General features: G+C 38.7%; 1 protein-coding gene across 2 annotated transcripts in view; it reads right to left on the reverse strand.

The window, feature by feature from the left end:
* The window catches only part of dip2ba (disco-interacting protein 2 homolog Ba), a 52,808-nt gene that overhangs the window by 2,314 nt on the left and 27,515 nt on the right, over nt 1-22,979 (reverse strand). Inside the window, exons 2-37 of one of the 2 annotated variants that reach the window (XM_079850336.1) lie at nt 20,600-20,671; nt 18,153-18,290; nt 17,412-17,537; nt 14,937-15,170; nt 14,516-14,653; nt 13,109-13,228; nt 12,681-12,878; nt 12,376-12,467; nt 12,175-12,285; nt 11,974-12,097; nt 11,763-11,872; nt 11,578-11,680; nt 10,651-10,715; nt 10,444-10,537; nt 10,197-10,316; nt 9,992-10,106; nt 9,766-9,905; nt 9,165-9,301; nt 8,987-9,067; nt 8,669-8,796; nt 8,462-8,576; nt 8,040-8,241; nt 7,593-7,705; nt 7,220-7,243; nt 6,548-6,628; nt 6,338-6,461; nt 5,381-5,502; nt 5,060-5,171; nt 4,864-4,973; nt 4,629-4,759; nt 4,273-4,441; nt 3,414-3,584; nt 3,270-3,331; nt 3,130-3,187; nt 2,387-2,461; nt 2,078-2,252 (exon numbers count right to left, since the gene is read on the reverse strand). In XM_079850336.1, coding sequence (XP_079706462.1) covers nt 2,078-2,252; nt 2,387-2,461; nt 3,130-3,187; nt 3,270-3,331; nt 3,414-3,584; nt 4,273-4,441; nt 4,629-4,759; nt 4,864-4,973; nt 5,060-5,171; nt 5,381-5,502; nt 6,338-6,461; nt 6,548-6,628; nt 7,220-7,243; nt 7,593-7,705; nt 8,040-8,241; nt 8,462-8,576; nt 8,669-8,796; nt 8,987-9,067; nt 9,165-9,301; nt 9,766-9,905; nt 9,992-10,106; nt 10,197-10,316; nt 10,444-10,537; nt 10,651-10,715; nt 11,578-11,680; nt 11,763-11,872; nt 11,974-12,097; nt 12,175-12,285; nt 12,376-12,467; nt 12,681-12,878; nt 13,109-13,228; nt 14,516-14,653; nt 14,937-15,170; nt 17,412-17,537; nt 18,153-18,290; nt 20,600-20,671 — 4,290 coding nt within the window. The remainder of the gene's footprint in view (nt 1-2,077; nt 2,253-2,386; nt 2,462-3,129; nt 3,188-3,269; nt 3,332-3,413; nt 3,585-4,272; nt 4,442-4,628; nt 4,760-4,863; nt 4,974-5,059; nt 5,172-5,380; nt 5,503-6,337; nt 6,462-6,547; nt 6,629-7,219; nt 7,244-7,592; nt 7,706-8,039; nt 8,242-8,461; nt 8,577-8,668; nt 8,797-8,986; nt 9,068-9,164; nt 9,302-9,765; nt 9,906-9,991; nt 10,107-10,196; nt 10,317-10,443; nt 10,538-10,650; nt 10,716-11,577; nt 11,681-11,762; nt 11,873-11,973; nt 12,098-12,174; nt 12,286-12,375; nt 12,468-12,680; nt 12,879-13,108; nt 13,229-14,515; nt 14,654-14,936; nt 15,171-17,411; nt 17,538-18,152; nt 18,291-20,599; nt 20,672-22,979) is intronic. The other variant, XM_079850337.1, reaches the window with a different exon arrangement.

Raw genomic sequence — 22,979 nt, forward strand, 5'->3', positions numbered from 1 at the left:
GCGACCACTCTGAAAGCGCCGCGGCACTAAAAGACTTTCAAACTTTCACAGAGACCTCAAACAGAAAGCACAAAGCCTTTCTTTAAAGCGAATTTCGTTTTGTATTAATTGTATCTTAATTTTAATCCATGTTTCATTAACCTATTTCCTGGTTTTAATAAATAAAAAAGTAAATAGGCTATCTTGATTGTTTAGGCTATTTTTTAATTATAGCCTAAGTGTAAAATATTAGGCTGTGTATACCGACATGGATCAATTATTAATATTAAATTTCATCTGTCTTTTGTAGGCATAGGCTAGCTGATGGCGCACCAACGAAAAATCCTAAATGATGTGCCAAAATGCGTTTTCTATTAGGCTACAATGAAAATATTGTACGGTCAGGTTTGCCGAAGTTCGTTTAATTTAGGCTATTTATTTATTTATTTAATTAATTTATTTTTGTCCATGTGCGCCGATCGGAGACGGAGTTCACTGCTGATATTCTGAGGCAAGAGATTCTAGTCTCGCGGCTGTCATCAGCAGCGCCTTGCATTGCCCAATCAGTGGATGGCGGGCGGGTGCGGTTTTGAAAATTGGTCAAAAACGTTGATGCGGATGGATGGCGGACGGATGATGAGTTTTGCGATGCGGTTGCGGATGAAATAGCCCATCCGCGCATCTCTAGTTCTGAGGCCTATCCAACACCACAGATTGCGCACCTATCTATCCCCAAATCTTAGGTACGCAAATGAGGGTTGCGGCAATTCATCTGGTACGCATTGTTTAATTGGGTAGCGCATGCGCACCTGCGCACCACTTATGTGCATCCCTGACTATATCCTACCATTTCTGAGAATGCATGTAAAGTTTTTTTGTGACATTTGGTTATGAATTTAGCTTCTTGGAATATCCAGTGTAATTATAATGTGAAAAACTTCCTGCTAAAACTTTTTTTATTTTTTTTTATGGAATTTCTTATATTTACAGTATATGTGTGAAAATTGTAAACTACTGTTCTACAAAGTTTAGTGTCAGTAAGACTTTTTAAAAAGAAGTCTCTTATGCCTACCTATGCTGCATCTATTTGTTCAAAAATACAGTAAAAACAGTAATATTGTAAAATATTACAATTTAAAACTGTTATTTCAGTGATTAGAAGCTGAATTTTCAGCATCATTACTCTAGTCTTTAGTGTCACATGATCCTTCAGAATTCATTCTAATATGCTGATTTGTTGCTCAAGAAACATTTCTTATTATTATCAATGTTGAAAACAGTTGTGCTGCTTAATATTTTTGCGGATTCTTTGATGAAAAAGAACAAAGGAAGCTTGTTTCCACCACAGAATAAAACATTTTAAAATATAATTGCGACTTTATCTCAAAATTGCGAGTTTACATCTCGCAATTCTGACTTTATTTCTCACAATTGCAAGATATTAAGTCAGAATTGAGTGATATGAAGTCACAATTGTGTGTTATAAATTCTGACTTTATAACACGCAAATGTGAATTTATATCTCGCAATTCTGACTTTTTTTCTCAGAATTGCGAGTTTATATCTCACAATTCTGACTTAACACGTAATTGCAACTTTATATCATGCAATTCTGACTATATATCTCCCAATTGCGCGTTATAAAGTCAGAATTGCGAGATATAAACATGCAATTCTGAGAAAAGTAAGAATTGCACATTTATTTCTCATTTATTGACTTTATAACACGCAAATGTGAATTTATATCACGCAATTCTGACTTTTTAACTCTTAATTGCGACTTTATATCACGCAATTCTGACTTAACACTTAATTGCGACTTTATATCATGCAATTCTGACTTTATATCATACAATTCTTTGAGATAAAAAGTCATAATTGTGAGATAAGTCGCAATTACCTTTTATATTTTTTATTCTGTGCCAGAAACAAGCTTCCATAAAGAACAGCATTTATTTGAAATAGAAATCTTTCGTGACAATGTAAAAGTTTTTACTGTCAATTTTGACACTTTTGAATGTAATGCATCCTTGCTGAGTAAAAGTATTAATTTCTTTCAAATTTCTGACACCAAACTTTTAAATTGCTAGTTACGGACCTCCACTGGCATCCAGTAGCTCTGTCCTCCTGACAAATCCCAGATATCCGGTTCTGGCCCAAAGCGTTTCGGTCTCTCCAAAGCTCAGCCGTGTGTTGAAATGGTCGGCCTGCAGGCTCTCCTCACCATAGATGGTATAGTAACCACTGGCATTGTGAGGACTGTTCACCCAGATCTAGAAAAAAATGATGATGACAGCTGTCACACAGAGCATGATAAGAATATGGAGAAATTTCCTATATAGAGAAATGTACATCACTGAGACAAGTTGTATTTGTGCGTTTACTCCAATTAAATGTGTTTGGTCACCTCGCCTAGATGACAGTCTCCTAATGGTCCTCTTGTCTCTGGGTTCACAATGATTACTCTCACTCCAGGAAGCATCTGAGGTAAGGCAAAGAAAACAATACGGGATGACTGATATGTCTTATAACAAGCATATACGATAAACTAAAAATAAGCAGTGGTTAGTAACTGATTATGTAATCATTTTCCTAAAAAGTAAGTACTTGTAATTAGATTATATTACATTTTAAAATACTCGTACACAGACTACAGTTACTTTTATTGATTAGATGATAACACATTCACACAATGGCAGTAAATTATTGATTCTCTGATGCCAGTTAAACATTTTTTTTTTCATGTTTGTTATTTTGATTTCAAAATTGTATATATATATCTTTTTTTTTTTTCACTTTAATATATATATTATTTACTTTATCATCAACTCATGAACACCCTGAAGTTTGGGATCCTTCATGTTGTTGATAAAACTGGAATATATTTTCATTCTTTCTAATTTTATATATTATATTTTCCATTTTTTATTTATATAGAATATATTTTCTGATATAAATATGATACAATCCAATCTATGTGATAAACGAGTTAAAAGTAATCTAAAATTAATCAAAAAATAGAATACATTCCTTAAAATGTGTAAAATAATGTGTCATGTAATTTGTAATCAGTAACAGACTATAATTAGCAAGTAATCTACCCAGAACTGAAGATAAATTAGGACAGAACAAGAACTAGGATGGCCTTACAGTCCCAGACTCCATCAGTGGCAGACTCTGAGGAGCTCCTCTCTCCACCAGTCTCACTCTATGACGGAGAAAGAAGGACAACGTCACAATACAAGCATGTACAAACTGTCTTCAAGTCATCACTGCCATCTCACACATACCTGTCATGACGGAGGGACTTCATGTCTACGTAGACAGTGGTCGGGTCTGGACCAGCAGTGCCCTGATGGAAGGAGACAGAAATCAAAATAAGGCTTTGTTTTTGTGTCATGACACAGTTGATGCAATATATTTATAGGCCCAACCTGTAGACAGATTGCCAAGTTGACTCTGGCGCCGAAAGCGGTGCTCACTGCGCGTGGAGACAGGCCCAGGTCTTTGAAGAGCTTGGAGAATGACTGCGTGAGTGCCAAACGAGGCCTCTCTTCGGCTATGACGACACAGCTCCTTACACACGATAGGTTCACGCTGCGCGCCTGCACATACATCTCTCATCAGCTTTTATAGACACGTCCACACTTTATGTACCTTTACCATCCCTTTCTGTCTGTTGTCCTCAGTATTACAGGATTATTAACCCAAAATGTTTAATTCTATCATCATTTACTCACCCTCGTGTCATTCTGAACCCCTATGATTTCTTTCTTTCTTTTCAACTTGCTGATTGTTCTATTCCATATGAATGATTTGTGTTTGAATCAAGAACTGGATCATTCCTTTTTTTAAGTTAATCATTCAGGCTGGTTTTGTGAGCTAGGTCGATCTTGTCAAACTTATTATCGGTATCAGAATATTTTTTCATAATTTTGGAGCTGAAAAGAATGGCCAGGATATTCTTAAAAATACTCCTTTTGTGTTCCACTGTAGTCATGCAGGTTCAGAATGACATGAGCATGTGACGCATACAGTTTCACAATGTTGCGGTTTTTACTGTAACGCCTGAGTGACTCAAAATCCCCAGAGGGTGAGAGACAGCGGAAACAACAGAGAGAGAGAAACACACACATGCACCGAAATACAGCCTCAGGCATAACAATACTGCATTTATTTGATCAAAAATACATTCTTGGTAAGCATTTGAGAGACTTTTTTTTTATTAATGAAAAAAAGAAGACCAACCCCAAAACTTTTGAACAGTAGTGAATTTGTATCCTGCTGACTCACCTTTAGAGTTTCAGTCTGTGTGCCAAGGCCCTTGGTGCAGAGCTCCATGACTGAGTATGAACAGAAGGTGTCTCTGATCTTATACTGACTGAGCGTGCTCAGCCACAGGGGCAGAGACGTCTCCAGCTCCGAGGGAGGGATCAGGATTGACTGGTGACCTGAATAAACACTACACACAAAGATATAAGTTACAATGGGTATTCTATAAATTGCATGCATAGCATTGTGTCCTAACCAGGTGCAGACACCGCTTAACCTCGTGCAGACACCGCTTAACCTCAGATTAACATGGAATAGATGTGATTTATTGAGTTACGTCTGGTTAAGTCAAAATCACAATACACTGTGTGTACTACCTTGACAGACACCACAGCACGAAGCCCAGGCCACAGTAGGGGTCCATGCAGATGGCAATTTGTCTGGAGGAGTACAGCTCACATTGCAGTTTGAGGGATCGACATAAAGCATTGACAGCTGCGTGAGATATCTGAAAGAAACACATAACTGTTTAGGACCTGACCAGACAAAATTAAGAGAAAGATACTACACACTTGTTCTTGCCAAAAAAAGAGGAAAAGAGACAAGTCTTGCCTTAACTCCGGTCAGCATGCCTGTGGTGGACACACTGAAGTCCAGGTAGGCCAACATTTCTGCAGTGGGCGGTTTATAGATCTGTGAAGGCCGTTTTCTGGGAAGATCATCTGAACACACAAGAGCAGTCAAGTCAGGGATACCGATCTTTCATCAATAAGCATAAAAGCCATTGGAATATTTTTCATTTCTGTACCCGTGTCTATGATATTCGGCCACGTCTTCACATTCACGCTGGCTGCCGCTTCTTTAGACCGCAAAGTCTTCATCAGGGTCTGAGTCGTGAGGATGCATGCTGCTTTGCTCACCTGATACAGACAACATTTCACAGATTTATATGCCTTGCTCTATAACAGATGTGGCCAATGTCAGTCCTGGAAAGCCAAAGTCTGCAGAGAATTGCTCCAACCCTAATCAGAGTTGGAGCAAAACTCTGCAGGACTGTGGCACTACATGACTACCCCTGCTCTATAAAATCATAAATAATGGATGGCATGTGCAAAATAAACAGACTCACATCAATGATCATTCGGACCGTGGGGAGAGTGGCACCAAGATTCTGTGGGTGAGGAGGTCTGACGGTGACTGGAACACAGCCAGCATACAGACATCCATAAAAGGAGGCTATAAGATCTATGCCTGCAGGAAAGAAGAAAACATCTTTCTTGATAATATGTCATGTGGTATTTCATGCTGTTATTTCTGGGTCTTTAAAGGGACAGTCACGCCCCCAATAATGAATTGAAGAATGTTGATAACCAAACAGTTTCAGTTCCCATTGACTTCCATTGTTTTTTTTTTATCCATACAAAGGAAGTCAATGGAAAATTGAAACTGTTTGGTTACTAACATTCTTCAAAATATCTTTTGTGTTCAGCTGAGGAAAGGCAGTCGTAGAGGTTTGGAACGACATGAGGATGAGTTAATTATGACAGAATCTTCATTTTTGGGTGGACTATCCTTTTAAGGTGCTCGGAAATGCATGTCAACTTCTGTGACCGCTGGATAAAAACAATCGATTTTCTATGTGGCCAACAGGAACTGAAGTTACCATATATTTTAATCATCTTTTGGAAAAAAAGAAGAAAAGAAAAAATGTTCATATAAAAGATTCTGCCAAAATTCTACTCATAATTTTAATTAAAAACAAAATCTGTGCATTAATGTGTTCATTCTAGCTGTATATTAACTGAGGTGAGGTCACATCTACGGTTGTTCTGTGAATTTTTGTTTTCATTAGGAATCTATTTGATCTAGAATTTTGTGTGAGGGCTAAAGATTTCCCTAGCAAGTTGGTCATGCGGATTCACTGTGTTTGAAACTCACTTCAGTGTGAGCAGTGCTTTATACATTGCAACACTACAGCCAATAGACAATGGACTTTTCTTTTTTTTGCCTGCAAAAATTTCACAGACATTTCCTAATGTGACAGCACTTTAACATGTTCTTTGAAAGCTGTGATGGATGTCATTACCGGGAGGATAAAGCAGAACCACGTTGTCTCCAGTGTTAATTCCTCCTCTTTCCAGCAAAGCTGCAGTGATCTTCTCTGCTTTTTTGTGCAGTTGAGAACATGTGGCTGAGCTCACTGCTACACCCTGCAGGCCACAGCAAAAAATAAGTCAGAACAGGCTGATGGTTTGACTACATAATCAGTTTGATGGGGGTTTTATATGCGTGTCACCTTTGCATTCAGCAGCATATAGAGAACATGATCAGGATCAGTCTGTGCTCTCCACTGCAGGGCTTCAGACAGGAACTGATGCTACAGGACAGAAGAGGACAGGTCAACTTATCCATACAAACCACAAAATGATCAAGAGTAATCTTAGTCTTTAATATAACAGGAAGACACAAATCAACTCATAGCATTTCAGCAAACAGCAATATTAAGCCAGCAAATAAAACAGGTGTAAGGTTTATAATATCAGGGGTAGGTGATAGTTCACATAGTTTGTCTGTCTTTAAACACACATAGCAGGACTCATGCAGGCAGCAGCAATAATGACCACACCATGCAGTAAAAGTGTGCCTACAGTTTCTGAAATGTAATGTTTATGTAATCTGAATTAAAGCCACATTTGTAGGACATAAAACACATTTTGAGATGCAAAAGTAGCAATTACAATGAATTAAGTCACAATTCTGCGATAAGAAGTCAATTTAGTCTATTCTGACAAAAGGGTCCATTTTGCTTCCATTTTGAAGTAAAATCTAAATTCTTCAAAACACTTTATAAACTTCTTTTTTTTTTTGGTCCCTGTAAGGCCCTGAGGTGGTTGTTGTTGTTGGTAGCAATGGGGATTTAAAGCTCAGCACACACAAATAGCAGAGTGTTGCTGGCATTCAGCCTTACCATGTTAGTGGGCCACACACAGAGCTACAGCCCCCCACACGAGAGAGAAAGACAGACCAGAGCACAAGCTTAGAGGAGACGAGAAAAAACTCTTCATCTCCACTTCTCCTTAAACTATTTATGCTGAGTTAGAGTTAATGATATTATCATTTAAACCAGATATCAAGGTGCAATCCTGTGGTGTTTGCAAGTACCTAGAAACTGGAGGCTTAATGTTGCAAAATATTTATAATATTGTGTATTATAATACACTTAAAGATTGTATTACTCTATTACAGACTACTAAAAGAGATAAGAGGCATTACTGAAATCTTCATGTCCTGGGACATCACGCAGGGAGTACTAGGCAGTAGTCTAGTAATCTTTGGCTAACCTTTCTGGATTGTTCTTGGTCATCAATGAGCCTAAGATCTCTCCCACTAGCCTGTGCGATCCTCTTTCCTGCAACCAGGTTGCCCACCATGATGGAGGCCGGACCAACTCCCACTGTAAGACAAGTTTATTTTTATAGCAAATTTCACACATAATAGCAATTTAAAGTCCTTTGCAGATTCATAAGAACAGTGTGAGAAATATGAAAACATTAAAATAATAACATATTATATATATAAAACATAAAAATGTTTAATTTTAATTAAAAATGAATTAAAACAAATAAAAGGTAAAGATAAAGTACATATTAATAAAACAAATAAGGATGTTCCTTTGAACTAACAGCAATTAACTTGAAGCTTAAAAGTTCATTCCCCTCATCAAATTCAGACAACTGATCACATTTCTGAGAAGTGTGACTTTTTCAGGATTTGATGTTTTTCAGTACCTGGCTGCTTTTGTCTAGGTTTTGGGAGGTTGGTCACACACGTATGAGGGCACATCAGAATGTTGCAAGGGTGCAGAGAACCCTCCAGGAAGTGCTGCTTGGTCTCGGACACATGTATACCACCCAGAGGAGTTTTGGGTAACGTGTTTCCAGGCACCAGCGCCAAACAATACAATCCCACCTGGTGGATACTGTCTATTGCCTGTGGAAAAGCATGCAGGGACAGGAATTTATGACAGCTATTACTGTGAAATAGAGGGTCAAAACCTATAATTGCAACATTGGATATTGTCAATTTGTCATTGTGTTCTGCCTCATTGCATTAAGCCTGCTGGCTCAGGTCCATTCATTTCAATGACCTACTTCAGACTAAACTAAATCAGTTTTAAGTGAGGACAACAACTTGGTTGTTTGTGTATTACCTGTAGGACTCTACTCATCCACTGGAAACTGTCCTCTTCATTGGCATCAGGCCTCTGCTCTGCCACGACCACTATTCGCTCATCATAGAACACGGTGACGGAGAACACGGCAATCCTGCATATATACGACACACACTTTCAAAACCACATCACATTTCCACCTGTAATTTGAATGTGTTTTTGTTTTTTCTTTTGCGTCATTCGTACCTCCCTCTGTAGACGGTTTTGACTGGCTCTACCGCCAGTGCTGTGGCCACCAGGTCATCTGCATTGTGTCTGCGACCACTGACTGCAAGCAGACCCTCAATCTTCCCCACCACAAACACCAAACTTCCCTGAGGGCACAGAGAAGAGTTTTTTTAATACAGAAAGTTCAAAAGAACAGTATTTATCAAAAAAAAAAACTCAAATATAGGGCTGTCAACGTTAACGTGTTAAAGTATGCGATGAATTCAAAATCCTTAATGCGTTAAAATCATTTAATACAAATATATAGAAAAACTTAACTACTACAGTATTACTTACCGGACCCACAAAGCCCAACAGTCCAGTGCGCGTGAAGGGAACGTCTCCTATAGGGGTACCACCTGAGTTTACAGGAATCACCTGCAGTCAATAAGGTCAGTGAGAGACGTTTTGAGTAAATGTGTGTATTCTGTGTATTGTTTGCAGAATTATTTCTCTCCATGCACTTTTTCCGTACTTCAAAAGTGTTCTTGGTCACCCCGGGTAGGCCGTAGTACATGGTGCCTCCGGCACGCGAGTTCAACACTATCTCCCCGATCTCATCAGTCTTACAGAGCATGGGCGGCCCATCGGGCTTCACAATACACATCAGAGCTGTGGAGCAGAAAGACAAGTCAGAAATGATTTCAAACACAATGTTTTTGAAATGTACTGAAGTCTTGAAATATTTAAATCTGTAATTATTAAATTAATTGAAACAAAAACAAAATCCAACACTGAAGACACTTATGTGCCTATACAATCATTTATATTCATAAAATATTATAATATAGATTTTTATTATTATTCTCTCTATATTGCATTGATACTGAAACATTTTAAACGATGCGTGGATGTGGTTTGGGTCGGGTTCATAAACATTGTATTTTGTGCATTATTTTTGTTCAGGCTACTAAAAGGATATAAATCAGATAAAGCAAAAATGTACGTTTTTGCTGATTTAACACATGCTAAATTAGTTGCTAATATCCAGTAGTTGTTTACAAGGTAGAAACTGGTTTTGACGATTCACACCACACTCACATAATCTACAGTGAAATGTTCAAACGGAGTCTAACCTCCAGGCATGACATGTCCTACATCTTGCACGGTAAGGGCAGAGTTCTTATCCTCTGTGTTGACCCGAATCACCCCGTGACTGAGTCCTGCCATTGACAGGATGGCCCTGGCAGGGAGCGGAGCGCCTAGAGCACCAGGCCTAAACACAAAGAGTGACTTTAAAGCATATCTATGGCAATTAAGTATAGAAAGATGATGTGCACAGCTCTTAATACATGCAGGTACCTGCGGATGGCCACGGTCATGGCCTCAGGGGAGGAAGCACATGGGCAGATCATCTCAGGTTTCAGACCATGAGACTGAAACACGTTCAGGAAGGCATCACAAGATGACACAGACCCTAAGACAGAAATATGGATCATTTATTTGCACTTAAAGCCACTGAAACACAGAAATACAACAATCTCTTTCCCCTATCTCGTTTCCTTACAGGGATTGGCTCCATCAGCTACGATCAGCATGCGCAGGGAAGAAAGAGTGGTGTCCTTCTGATCTCTGTGAGCCATCATAGCCCAGTGCAAATCTCTACATTTCACCAAGGCCATACGAGCTGTGTGTAAACATAAACATGAAAGAACTTTAGACACTGTACAACAGAACTGTTGATTCAACATGATTGGCCATTATCCAGATCACAATAACATAACTACACGCACAGATGTTGAGGATGCCTTTACCTTTGTGAACATGAACTCTCTGCACCCAGGACAGTGGACAAGCCTTCATGACAGAGTAAGGCACACTTATAGTGTGGATCCTGTTCATGACACTCTGTAAGAATGCACAAACATGCAGAAGTTAAAAAAACGGCGACCATGTAGCAACAAGTCTGTGAAACTGAAAAGAATGCACAGAACAGAAATTTTCAGAGGAATCGCACTCACCGTTAGAACTCCATGCCAAAGGCCTGAGTCTTTCTTGAAATCCAGGACATTAACCAGTGTTTCTCCTAAGAAAGAGCACAGAAAACATTTTTATAATGTCAGAATATTTCTTAATCAAGAACTATATATTATGGGTATTATGTTATGAAAAAAACGTGTATTAAAAAATATAATAAGAGGTATTACGTATTATAATGGTATTGTTGTTATTATAATTCCAGTGTTGTTATTGTTAAACTACTAAAAAATCATTTTTGGCAACTGAAATAAAACTGAAATATAAATTTACACGGAAACAATTAAATAAAAATTAGAAACGTTGCCTTGGCAACTAACTGAAATACATGTACATGAAAATACAAGTTAAAGTTGAAATTAACTAAAATTACTTAAATTAAACAAATAAAATAAAAGAAAGCTAAACAGAAGATTTAAAAAATAACAATATAAATGACAAAAGCAAATAACAAAATTACTAAACCTTACACAAAGATTACTCAAAAATATAAAAAAGCAAGCAAATTCTAAATGTAAATAAATAATCATACTTAATATAATAATACATTTACTATTACATCTACTACTAAAAAAAAATACAAAAATAACACTGAGGGTAAATATTAAATCATTTTAGACTTAAACTGATAAACTGAGACAAGCCAGTAAACAGGCCAACAAAAATTTCAAAGTTCACAAGGATTTTATAGAGAATCAAATGGGAAAAAAATTACATAGAAAGCAAGTCATCTCCAAATTACTATTGGGAAAATGATCTAATTAGTATAAATCTAATGAAATAATCTAACTAAGCATGGGCTATAAATTAATTAATCTCACTGCTTAATTCTGGGGCTGCTCAGTGTTGTGCTGTTGCAGTAACAGGAATACTTCAACACATTTGTTCTACAGTAATAGTGTAGCACTCACCTTCACAGTAATTACAGGCCTGTGTTAGAGCCTGACAGTGTGTCAGCATGGAGATTTTCGACACAGCCACTCCCATCACCGTACCCTCCTTCGAGGCCTTGTACTGAGAACACACACATCACGCACATATCACACACACATCAGAGACTGAAAGGATTCTTACTCACCTAAACACCCACACTCACCTCTATGTAAGCAGTGTCAGTGTTTGCAGTAGGTATGTGCGGCTGCCAGTCCTTGGAGGGTTTGGTAAGATACTTGGTATCAGTGACCACCCATTTGAGTCGAGGCCATCCTGTAAGAAAACAGGTTAAACTGCCATTCTGCAGCCTCAGAAGAGAAGTTTATGATTAATGTGAGGAAGCAGGGTGATAAGAAAAGCAACAGGGAACTAACCTTTAAATTGCTGTATTTCTCCATTCGGGGTCTTTGGAAGTCCTTTTAGACAAATCTCACTAGTGAGAGCGAGTCCCACACCACAACTGCCCAACAGGAAGCCTATCTGCTGACTTCCTGCATCCTAAAAATCACACAAACAACTGTAAACATTTCAACAAGCTAATGTCATGTTTTAGGGGTTTTGATCCTCTCTCATACCTTCCGAGATAAAGGCACCTCTATCGGGACAGGAATGACCTCAGCGAGAAGGCACCCATAAAAGGCCACCCAGAACATCCCAGGGTCACTGTTGGGATAAACTAATGCCACCTAAAGGGAGAAATATGGAAAATCAGAAATAGCCTTCAGCTGAGAACAGTATGCGATTGCAGTGTGCCAAACACTGTGTTGAAATCTTACTCGATCTCCAGGCTTCAGAACTGGTTCGTTTTTGGTGCCGAGTTTGTTTAACAGCGTGTACGCCAACTTCAGACTGCGACTCCACAGCTTACCTAGAGGGATCACAGGGTTATTAAAGACCAAATATATTAAAAGAAATCTTCAAAATGTTCTACTACTATGTTGCACTGAAAAATATTATAACATATGGGTTTGGAATGACATCAGGGTGAGTAATTAATTGCACAATTTGTATCTCTGGGTAAACTATCCCATTAAAACATTGGAAAACTGCTTGTCCCAATCCGAACAGTGTGACATCTCACCATAGGTGAGGGTGTAGAGTGGTTTGCCAGTCATGTCCAAGACAGTGAGAGCTGGGCTCTTGGCCTGTGTGGCTCCCCAACGTGCCAGTGACGCCTGCAGAGCTGGAGGCCAGTTACTGACCACCCCTAGCGGCTCCCCCTTTACTGGAATAATCTGTCGGCCCTCTGGCCTGGGTGTGTTGGGATCTGGCTGTGGAACTGCAAGTGGAGAAGACGGTTATAGAGGGGTTCAGATTCAGAAGGAGGACAGATTGAATACTAAGACATTCTGAAATTCGTGTTAATTTTAAAATTGATTTTCACTCAAACTGCTAACAAAAATGTTGCATTAAATTAGAAAATAATTTAGAAGCAAAATTGAAACTTTATTATATTATATATGATGAAATATATGTCCCAATATATGGCATCAAGAAATAGCATCACACCTTCCACAATTTCTTCAGAGTCATCCAGGAAGAACTCGCTGAGAGGAGGCCGCTTAGGTCTCTTCAATGTGTTGAGCAGCTGCTGTATTTTGGTGGAGACACGACTGTGTGCTGGAACACCTGTTGACAGAGATATTCTCATTCACCTGTTCAGATTACGGAAAAATTAGCTGGTCAATGGACACCATATGGAACAGACAGAGCCAAAGCAAATATGGAGGATTCAATAAGGAAGAGGTTCTGTCACAACACAGAAGTCAACAACAAACTGGAACAACACACAGAATCATACAGGATCAATTAGGGAGGACAAAAAAATTAGGGAGGAGTGTCACTACACTGCACTAAACACCCATCCACCCCTACCTTTTCCTACAGTCAGATTGCATCACGACAAAGGAGGAAGAAAAACATTCAAATGTTAGCAGAAATGCATGACAACTACTTTAATTTATGATCGCTCTAAAAAAAGACATGGAGAGGAAATGATTTCTGTTGCTTATTTGGGAAGTGAATAAACACAAGTGGTAAACCAAATGACACTCTGAACCAGCTGCTGGAAGTGAAAAAGCCATTCAAATCAATGAATTTACATTATTTCATTATATTTACATATATATATATTGTATTATATTATTTTATGATTACTGGATTATTTATTTATTTTTGGCCTGGAAACAACACATCTTAAAATTCCTGGTTTTCCCATGTCCGTGGGCCTCTTAAATTCCAATTGTTATGCAAAATGTGGTAACCTCCATTACATTTTTACAGGCTAGTGGACGCTAGCTAGACAATGTTAAGGTTAACATTAGTTAATATGCAATGTAGTAGCAAGGGTTATTTTATGAAAAAATACACAAAAGAGGACATACAAATAGGTTTAATTACATTATCAGCAATGCCTCAGTAAATTAAAAAAATATTAATCTTGTTAAAAGTGTAACTAAAAGTTTTAAGTTTTTCTTTATATATATATATATTTTTATTTTATTTTTTTTTTATTTTTTTTTTTTGCTTGTACAACATTTGCAAATGTTTTAACTATGGAAATTCAACTCTGACCTACTGTAGATCGGTGGTTCTCAGCCAAGGTGCCACATTTAAATGAATACATCATTATTAAAATAACTTTAAATTAAATTACATAAAATGGATGAAAAAAAAAGTGTTTCCCCTCAGTAACTATTTTCATTGAAGGACATACAGTTCTTAACTTATGGAATCACAAAATGTGTCATGTTATTAAATGTAATATATCAATACACAGTTTCTGCTTGGTAAATAACAGCAGAAATATCAAACATATCTTGGTATATTGGCACAATGGTGGGCCTTTGAGTCGAGAACCAATTGGTTTGGTTTTAGGTCCCTGCATGTATGAGCTGTGTGAGATGTTGTTTGTACCGCCGGCAGTTTCCATCATGCTGGAGCGGCTCTGGACGCGGCTTATGCCCTTCACTACAATGTTGGGTGGCAGGTCCGCTCTGGAGTTCCTGTCCTGAGGCACTGTGGATGTGACGTCAGGAGGAATGCTGCTGCTCTCTGCAGTGAAGACACAAAACAGCACAGTGATTCATCTGGTGAACCCATGCACATGCTCAATATGAAACACAACTGAACAAACAGGTTTGAAAAGTCAATATCCACACTGACTGGTTTGGATTTTCGTTGCTTTGTTTTGCCCTGACCAGTTCATTGGAAGTTAAATTGTGCTTGCGTAAGTGTCAGACCTATAAAACTGAGGCTCTTTTGTGTGTGTATCAGTGGTTGTCTATGATTCAGCACCTGAACATGTATGTACGTGTGACTCATTATCTTGCAGTACCTATGCGGGTGTGTGCCAGCACATCTGCGAGCATGCTGGTCTGGCCCTGGCTGTGGTTGTGAGTTTTGCCGTCTCCATGAGAGAGCGTGGAGGAGGCAGAGGAGGAGGTGGAGGAGCCCTGGACAGAGCGGTTGATCCAATACTCAGGACTCTGGAGATTCTGAGCCAGCATTGCACTGATTGCAGCCTGACGCCTGCGCAGGGAGCCCTCGTCCTCTGATGCCGATGATGTATCTGTGGCCACACGCATAACAACAGTTAAAGCAGCTATTTATTCACAGAAATAACCTTTTAAAAACGCTTACAGATAAAGGCCACAAAAGACAGACACAAATAAATGATGAATCTGATATGATGTATTAGCAGTGATACTGAAATTGTAGTTATAGTACAATAAATATTTGGCAAACATGTTAGTATACAATAGAAAAGATGGAATTATCCAATTAACATTTGCTTCAAATATCATCCTGACCTATATGGGAAATTAATATAAAATGAATATATTCTTAGAATATCACTAGAGAATATATGACACAGGGCTCCGAACCGGTTCAAGGAACAAAAACCAAACGAAAATTTTTTTTAACAGGAACAAACAAAAATGAAAATGAAATCAAGTTTAAACATTCTGAACAGAAACGCTTATTTGAAATTAACATTAACCAGTTAATAACGTTATTTTAGCATTCTTCTGTTTAATATTTTAATTTGGCAGTCAACCAATTAAATTCAAATATAACAGCCTATGCAAATGTGATGACGCATCCAAAGTGAGAAATGCCTGCACTCAGTTGTCAAGTCATCCAATGTAAGTCACCAAATCAAAGTGCTGGCATTAGCCGTTGGATCACAGTAGTTTATCCGAGGATATGTTACCATGGCAGGTTATATCCAGCAATGTTTTGAAACCAGCGAAAATAGCAGTTAGTGCAAAAACTGCAACTATTTAGAAAATTAAAAAAATAAAGTAGTTTTTTTTAAATAATTAAACACCCTACTGTCAAAGTTAGTTTTGTGGCTTTATGTATGGTCAGACATTTTTCCAAAATTAAGCTCACATGGAGTTACAAGGATTTTCACCAACGAAAGTCTGAGATTTGTCCATCATTAGAACGGTCGCATCTGAGGCAGTAAGTGTATCATATTAAGTTATTAACTTGCAAGTTACAAATGATATTGTAGCTATGTGGCTGCTCAGTTTTTACTAGGTTCGTTTCAATTACAGATTTGCGCAAAACCTTTGAGATTGTTTCTAAATGTTGACAAAAAACTTTTGCGAAATGACTGCGTTTCCATTAACCGATGTTATGCGACTAAAACTTCATTTTTTCCTCTCACGAGAAGTCATTCCAAAAATCATGGCAACGGACGTTGGTAGGTTTATGTATCCCAGCCACACTAGCCATTATTATTAATAGAAAGAGACATATGCGTTATCCAATCATTAATGGCAAGGAAAGACCCTTATACTTGAGAGCGGCACATATAAGGTGTTTCTAGGTGTTTCTCCCTCATATCTGCTTCGAGGTCTTGATTGTGGCATTTCTTTGAGGTTTAGAATCCAGTATTCCTGTAATAAATTTAATATAGAACTCTGTCTCGTATTCTGTCCAAACATACTGCGCCATCTACGCCAGGTGACCTGCAAATGCGCTAAAACTGTTTCCATTGCAGTTTTGCGAAATATTTATTTTTCGAATTGCCTGAAAAACCACCTCATACGAGCGAAAAAACTTTTTTGCAATAAATGGGAGTTTTGGCGAAATTGACGTCTTTACATTGGGAGTATTTTCAATTCGCCAATTCAATTTGCGCAATTTGAAGGGTAATGGAAACGCGGCTACTGTTGTTTAATATATTTGTTAAAAAGCTTGTGTTATAAAAGACTAAGTGTTACACACATGCTGTATTGGCTATATGACTAGACGGCAAATACCAGACTAAGACACTCCTCTCGGCTCCTCAAATACATAAAACATTAGCCTTTACAACACATCATGTTTTGAATAAAGAAATTGTAGTACTTATTCAAAGAACCAGTTTTTTTATTTACCCTTGCACTGCAAACAAGCAGAGGTCAAACACCGTCTCCAAAATGTGTTGAGGCGGGTGGAGTTTCTGTATGAGGTTTTGCCGAGTTTGAGGATCCACTGGAGTTACAAGGTTAAGTAACAAGCTCTTCAGTTCAAGCTCTGATATAAAGTATAGGCAAAATATATATACAGTATATTTTAAATAAAGTTATCAACCGGTATTTTTTCTAATCAAACCGTTTTCGGAACAAATATACAGTTTCTGCCCGATAATTATATATATTTTTAAACCCTGTTAAGATACTTTTATAATTTTCTCGTATGAAGGCCAGGGTGTGCGCTAAAGGTTCGGGTGTGCCTGTATTTTCCGAGACCCTGCTGGTCAGTGAGATCTGGACAGAAGGAGAAGCAGAAGGCTTGTGGGCGATGCAGGACCTACCGGGAGGAGTGCAGTTTTCCGCAGGAGACTGGACGAAGGCTGAGCGACGCTTAGTGGGCATGGGAAGGGCCATTTTCTCCTCTTTATGCCTGGCCAGAGCAGCCTGCACAGCCTCTGTGTGGATATCTAGCAGACGGACACAAAGAACGATGAGAAGAAGAGAGAACGAAGAGTACAGAAAGACAAATGAAGAGAATAACAATTACACAATAGCACATGACAAGAGGCAGATGAGACATCCAACAATGTCACCAAACAGTGACTGACTCATGTAGAGACAGAGAATTGTCTCTATGTGGTGACAAACACATTACAGAGCAGTGTTCACATTTAGGCGTTCAGTTGCACTATGTAAATGCCGTAACTACACAATCAGGGGAGAAAAAGCATCTTTCTCCACTGATGACCTTTCCTAAATAGCTGCTTATACTTACAATACATTTATTTATTTTTTACAACCAATATATACATGACAAAATGGTTAAGCAGCACAAAATGTTTTCAAAATTTGTAAAAAGAAGGATTGTTTCTTGAGTAGCAAATTAGCATATTAGAATGATTTCTATAAAATATATATATATATATATATATATATATATATATATATATATTTTTTTTTTTTTTTTTAAAAAGCAGTGCATTTAAATTGTAATAATATTTCACAATATTCTTTCAATAATCATTCTTATTGATGCCAAATTTTAAATAGTAATGTATAAATGGCAAACAAATTTTCATTACCTGATCTGTAGCGGTCATCCCGCGTTCCTCCGCTGCGGTGAGCTCGGTGTTGCCGTGGGGCAGCAATGGGGATGGCGTTAGGGCTAGAAGCAGGGTCTGAAGGATGGCCCGGGGTCAACTTGATACTCACGTCCATATCTATAAAGATCACAGCTCATAAATAAACTCATGTACACAGACAACATCAACAGAAAGTGCAAAGTCTCTGGTCTGTCTCCAAATGCATATTATATAGACACATATTAAAGGAATAATCCACCCAAAAATGAAGTGCATTATAAGTCTTCTGAAACCATACAATATCTTTGTTTGAGGAATAGGTTGGATGAAAACTTAAAGGGGACCTATTATGCCCCTTTTCACAAGATGTGAAATAAGTCTCTGATGTCCCCAGAGTGTGTATGTGAAGTTTAAGCTCAAAATACCCGACAGATCATTTTTTACAGCATGTTTAAATTGTCACTTTTTGGGGCTCAGAAAACATGGCGTTTTAGTGTGTGCACTTTAAATGCAAATGAGCTGCTGCTGCACTGCACAGGGGGCGGAGCCTCACGAGCTCGTGCTCAGTGTCAGAAAAATCTCATCTCACAGAATAATGATAATATCAAAACAAAAACTCAGAGTAACGGTGTTTATTTCGACCCGGAGTCGGACAATAATGCCTACAGAGTCAGAGAATATATGCTGTATGGAGATGGAACAGGTATAGTTTAGTTTAGTTTAATTACGGTTATAACGTATGTGTCATTGCTTGTAACCACTATTAAGCCTGCTGTAGAGGACCCCGTCCGAATGATGGCCAAAAATAAACTGATGAGTTTAATAAAGTTTATTGTACATCACACAAAAGATGAAGCGTCAGTTTTACTCCAGAAAATCACCCTAAGAGCTGAGTAAACACAGTATGAGAAGTGCACAAGCACATAAACGAATTTCGATAGAGTTGAGGGAGCATTTTCTTCGAAAACAAAATGAATCCACCTCGTCTTTAGCGGCTGGCTCAGATTTCAGGAGTAAATAGAGAGAGAGCTATGTAGATTAATACATCCAGCCACACAACACCTACATTCTCATCAGTGCAGCAATGGTGGATGTGTACAACTCGCTGTGAACTCGATCAGGGCGGGTCTATGTTAAAACCACAGTGTCTGTCAACATTCGTGGGCGGGGCCTGTGGCTGTTGTGACGTCACACCAGCCCCATGGCTGCAAACAGGTCATTGGGAGACACTGCTTATAATTTATGGGGATTAAAAAAAAAAGGAGTGGATTTTTAGGATGGTTGTGTACACACACTGCCCACACACATTTATGTCCAAACACCATGCAAAAGTGAATTTTGTATAATAGGTCCCCTTTAAGTCAATATTTACTTGAGCCGATTTCTTAATAATATGGTTCTTTTCCACAGAAGAGATAATTTAATAAAGGGTTTGAAACAACATGGAGGAGAGTAAATGACAGAAACTTCATTTTTGGGCAAACTAACCCCTTAAATGTATTTGGTATAACATGTTTGTGTTATATACACAGTTTGAGGAAGCGTCAACCTCAGAAACACAGAGACAAGGCAGAAGCGGACAGCAGGAGGTGAACTTTAACTTCAAAGCACTGAAATGGCACCTTTGAAGACAAAATGGCACATTTGATCGGGGGTTTCAAATAAGAACATATCTATGCAACAAATGTGTTTTAGACATATCTCACTATATCCGAAGGTCAGACCTATTGTGTAAACGTGTCCCTGCTATCCAGTATGTAATAGCTCGTAACTATGGAACAAGGAAGTCAGTTTTGAGGTCACTAAACTGTCAAAATCCACCAATATAGTGAACTCACCTGTTTCAGTTCCTCCTTCACGACTGGCAGGGGGCTGCTGCTTACTGGAAGCCTATATGTATGTGTGTGTGTGTGTGTGTGTGTGTGGACATTAATAGGCCGGAAAGAGCCTGAGAAGAGCAATGTTTGTCTGTTGACTGATGATTGAATTACTCAAAGTTTCCAGATAAGAAGGTGGTTTACCAATGGTCACAAGACTATTTCAAGTGTATTTTATTTTTTAAAGTGCGTTCTCTTAATGAAGAGGCAGACGACTCCAGCAGGTAGAGTTCTACTTATCACCACTAGAATGCAGCATGGAGCCAAACAAATGCAAATAAAAGAGAAAAAACAAAACAAATCTCTTCATTTATGGCTCTAGTGCAACGTAATTGACGCAGTGTGACAGATGTCACACCTCTACATCATATTCTTCAGCAGGATTTGGTTTCCAGAAAATTAAACACAGCAGTAACATGAAAACACCTTTATATAAAAAACAAACTATAGAAAATAATTTATTTGACTCAGATCAGTGTGACGATGGCATTGTGTGGCATGCAAAACAAAAGAAGAATCAGAGAGGAGGTGGAAAATTAGCAGACAGGAAGTCTATGTGGGGAGTCTTACTTTGGGTCTGTGGTACGAACGGGGCCAGAAGTTTAGCTCGCTTCTTTTCATAGCCTTTCCGGGTGATGTCACCTGTAAGAGCACAAAACACAAGACGACACAAATATATAAATATACATTTGACATGTGATGGGACCACACGTCTACATCCACAAACTGAGCTTGTCTGTCTGTGTGACGACTGGTGAACAGAACACACAATACGCACAATAGTAAGTTTCTCTCTGCGTATTTCATAATTAGGGATTAAAGCTAGAGAGAAACTTCACAACTATTTCTCATATTTATGGTTAACTTCGTCTTTCTTTAGTGAAACACAAAAAGAGAACTGTGAAATGAAGGGGCCAAGCTGCAAAATGGCAAAATAGCACCATAAAAGAAACATTTGATTTTTTGTTTTTAATTTCCGTTTAATTTTAACCATAATACTACATATGACTATACGCAATATTATACATGACAACTCGTTATTCACTTATCTTTCTCTCATATCTCATTTGCACTTGTCAAATCAAACTTGTTGCCTCATAATTGATCACACAACATGTAATCATCCATGATGAAGGCGCCATATTTGAATGGATGTGGACAGCATGTCTTTCAGTCTCTTCCTCGCATAAAGCAACCAGCTTCAGAAGACCTAAAATATAAATATATTGACTTCTTTTCTAAACCTTTATGGTGCTTTTGAGTCATTTTAGAGCTTGACAGCCCAGATCCCCATTCACTTTCAAGGTAAACAGTGGCCAGTACATTCTCAACATTTCTCCGTGTGTGTCCCACAGATGAAAGGAAGTCATAAGGTTTTAAATAACGTGAGAGTGAGTAAATACTTACACAATGTTCATTTGTGGGCTAACAGTTCCATAAAATTTAAGAAACACCAAACAGAACAAGCAAAAAAACAGAAGGATGGCCATGTGAGTCAATCACATGGATCCACCTCCATCCTGTTCAATTTTTCGTTTCTCTTAAAGCAGTTTTTGCCAAGCCTACTACCATTACTGTTGTGGATTATGTCCGCGGTTAGCACTCCCTAAAAGCCTAACAAAACACCCCTCTCTCACTCGTACTCACACTCGCACATGTCTCCTCTAATCTGTGACAAACAAGTAGCTCCTAAACTCCTGTGACACACGGCTGGATGAGGATCACACCTCGTGGCCTGCAGAGAGTTTGAGGCAACACACATTACACAGCCAAATTTGAGTAGAGCAAAACAAAACTAGGAGTGACGGATCTGCTGACGACCGACACTTTTCCATAGGATACACAACCAGGCTCCTGGTTCTTTTCTAAACCAGATCTGGTCTGTCTAGGAGACAGCTGTCAGCTTTAGGTGATAAGATTACACACAATGGTGTTTATACTGAAAAATCAACATGCAACATGTCAGCATGAACTCTGCAGAGAAAGAAGTGAAAAGGAGGCAGGTCAGAGGGGCCAAGTGGGCCAGTTCTGCTATAAGAGGGGAGAAAAAAAAGAAAGAAAGCAGAAAAGACAGGAGAGAGAGAGAGAGAGAGAGAGAGAGAGAGAGAGAGAGAGAGAGAAAACACAGAGAGAGAGAGAGAGAGAGAGAGAGAGAGAGAGAGAGAGAGAGAGAGAGAGAGAGAGAGAGAACACAGAGAGAGAGAGAGAGAGAGAGAGAGAGAGAGAGAGAGAGAGAGAGAGAGAGAACACAGAGAGAGAGAGAGAGAGAGAGAGAGAGAGAGAGAGAGAGAGAGAGAGAGAGAGAGAGAGAACACAGAGAGAGAGAACACAGAGACAAAGAGAGAGAGAGATATGCCACTTCTGTGGGGACGGGCCGCGCTGAGCGCAGACTTCATGCCTGGTTACTCTCTCTCTGCTTAAGAATGTGGCCTAGAAACACAACAGCCTTTTCCTGCCCACTCTGCTCAGTGTGTGACAACTCATACACACACATACACACAAACACAATACCTTATTTAAAACCTCTTAAAGCAGAACAAACTTTATCAACATGAGTTCAAATTGATTTGTTTATTGTAACATTTTCTGAAAAATGTTTTTGTAGCTCATGGTTGCCAAATTGCCATTACTATGGTGTTCTAGGTAGATGCTACGGTGTTGCTATAGTGTCAGTTGGGTGTTCTGGAGAGTTACTAGGGTGTTGCTATGATGTTCTAGGTTGTTGCCAGGGCGGTACTATATGGTAGCTATGGTGTTAAAAGGATACTCTGGACAGCTGTCAGGACATTGCTAATATGTTCTAGGTAGTTGCCAGGGCATTGCTTTGTGGTTGCTTGCAATAGTGTAAATCTGGTGTTCTGGAGTGTTACCAGGGCGTTGCTGTGGTGTTCTAGGTAGTTGTTAAGCTGTTCTAAGGAGTTGCCATGACGTTGCTATTAGGTTGCAATAG

The sequence above is a fragment of the Squalius cephalus genome, assembly GCF_949319135.1.
Source record: "Squalius cephalus genome assembly, chromosome: 18".
Taxonomy (NCBI): domain Eukaryota; kingdom Metazoa; phylum Chordata; class Actinopteri; order Cypriniformes; family Leuciscidae; genus Squalius; species Squalius cephalus.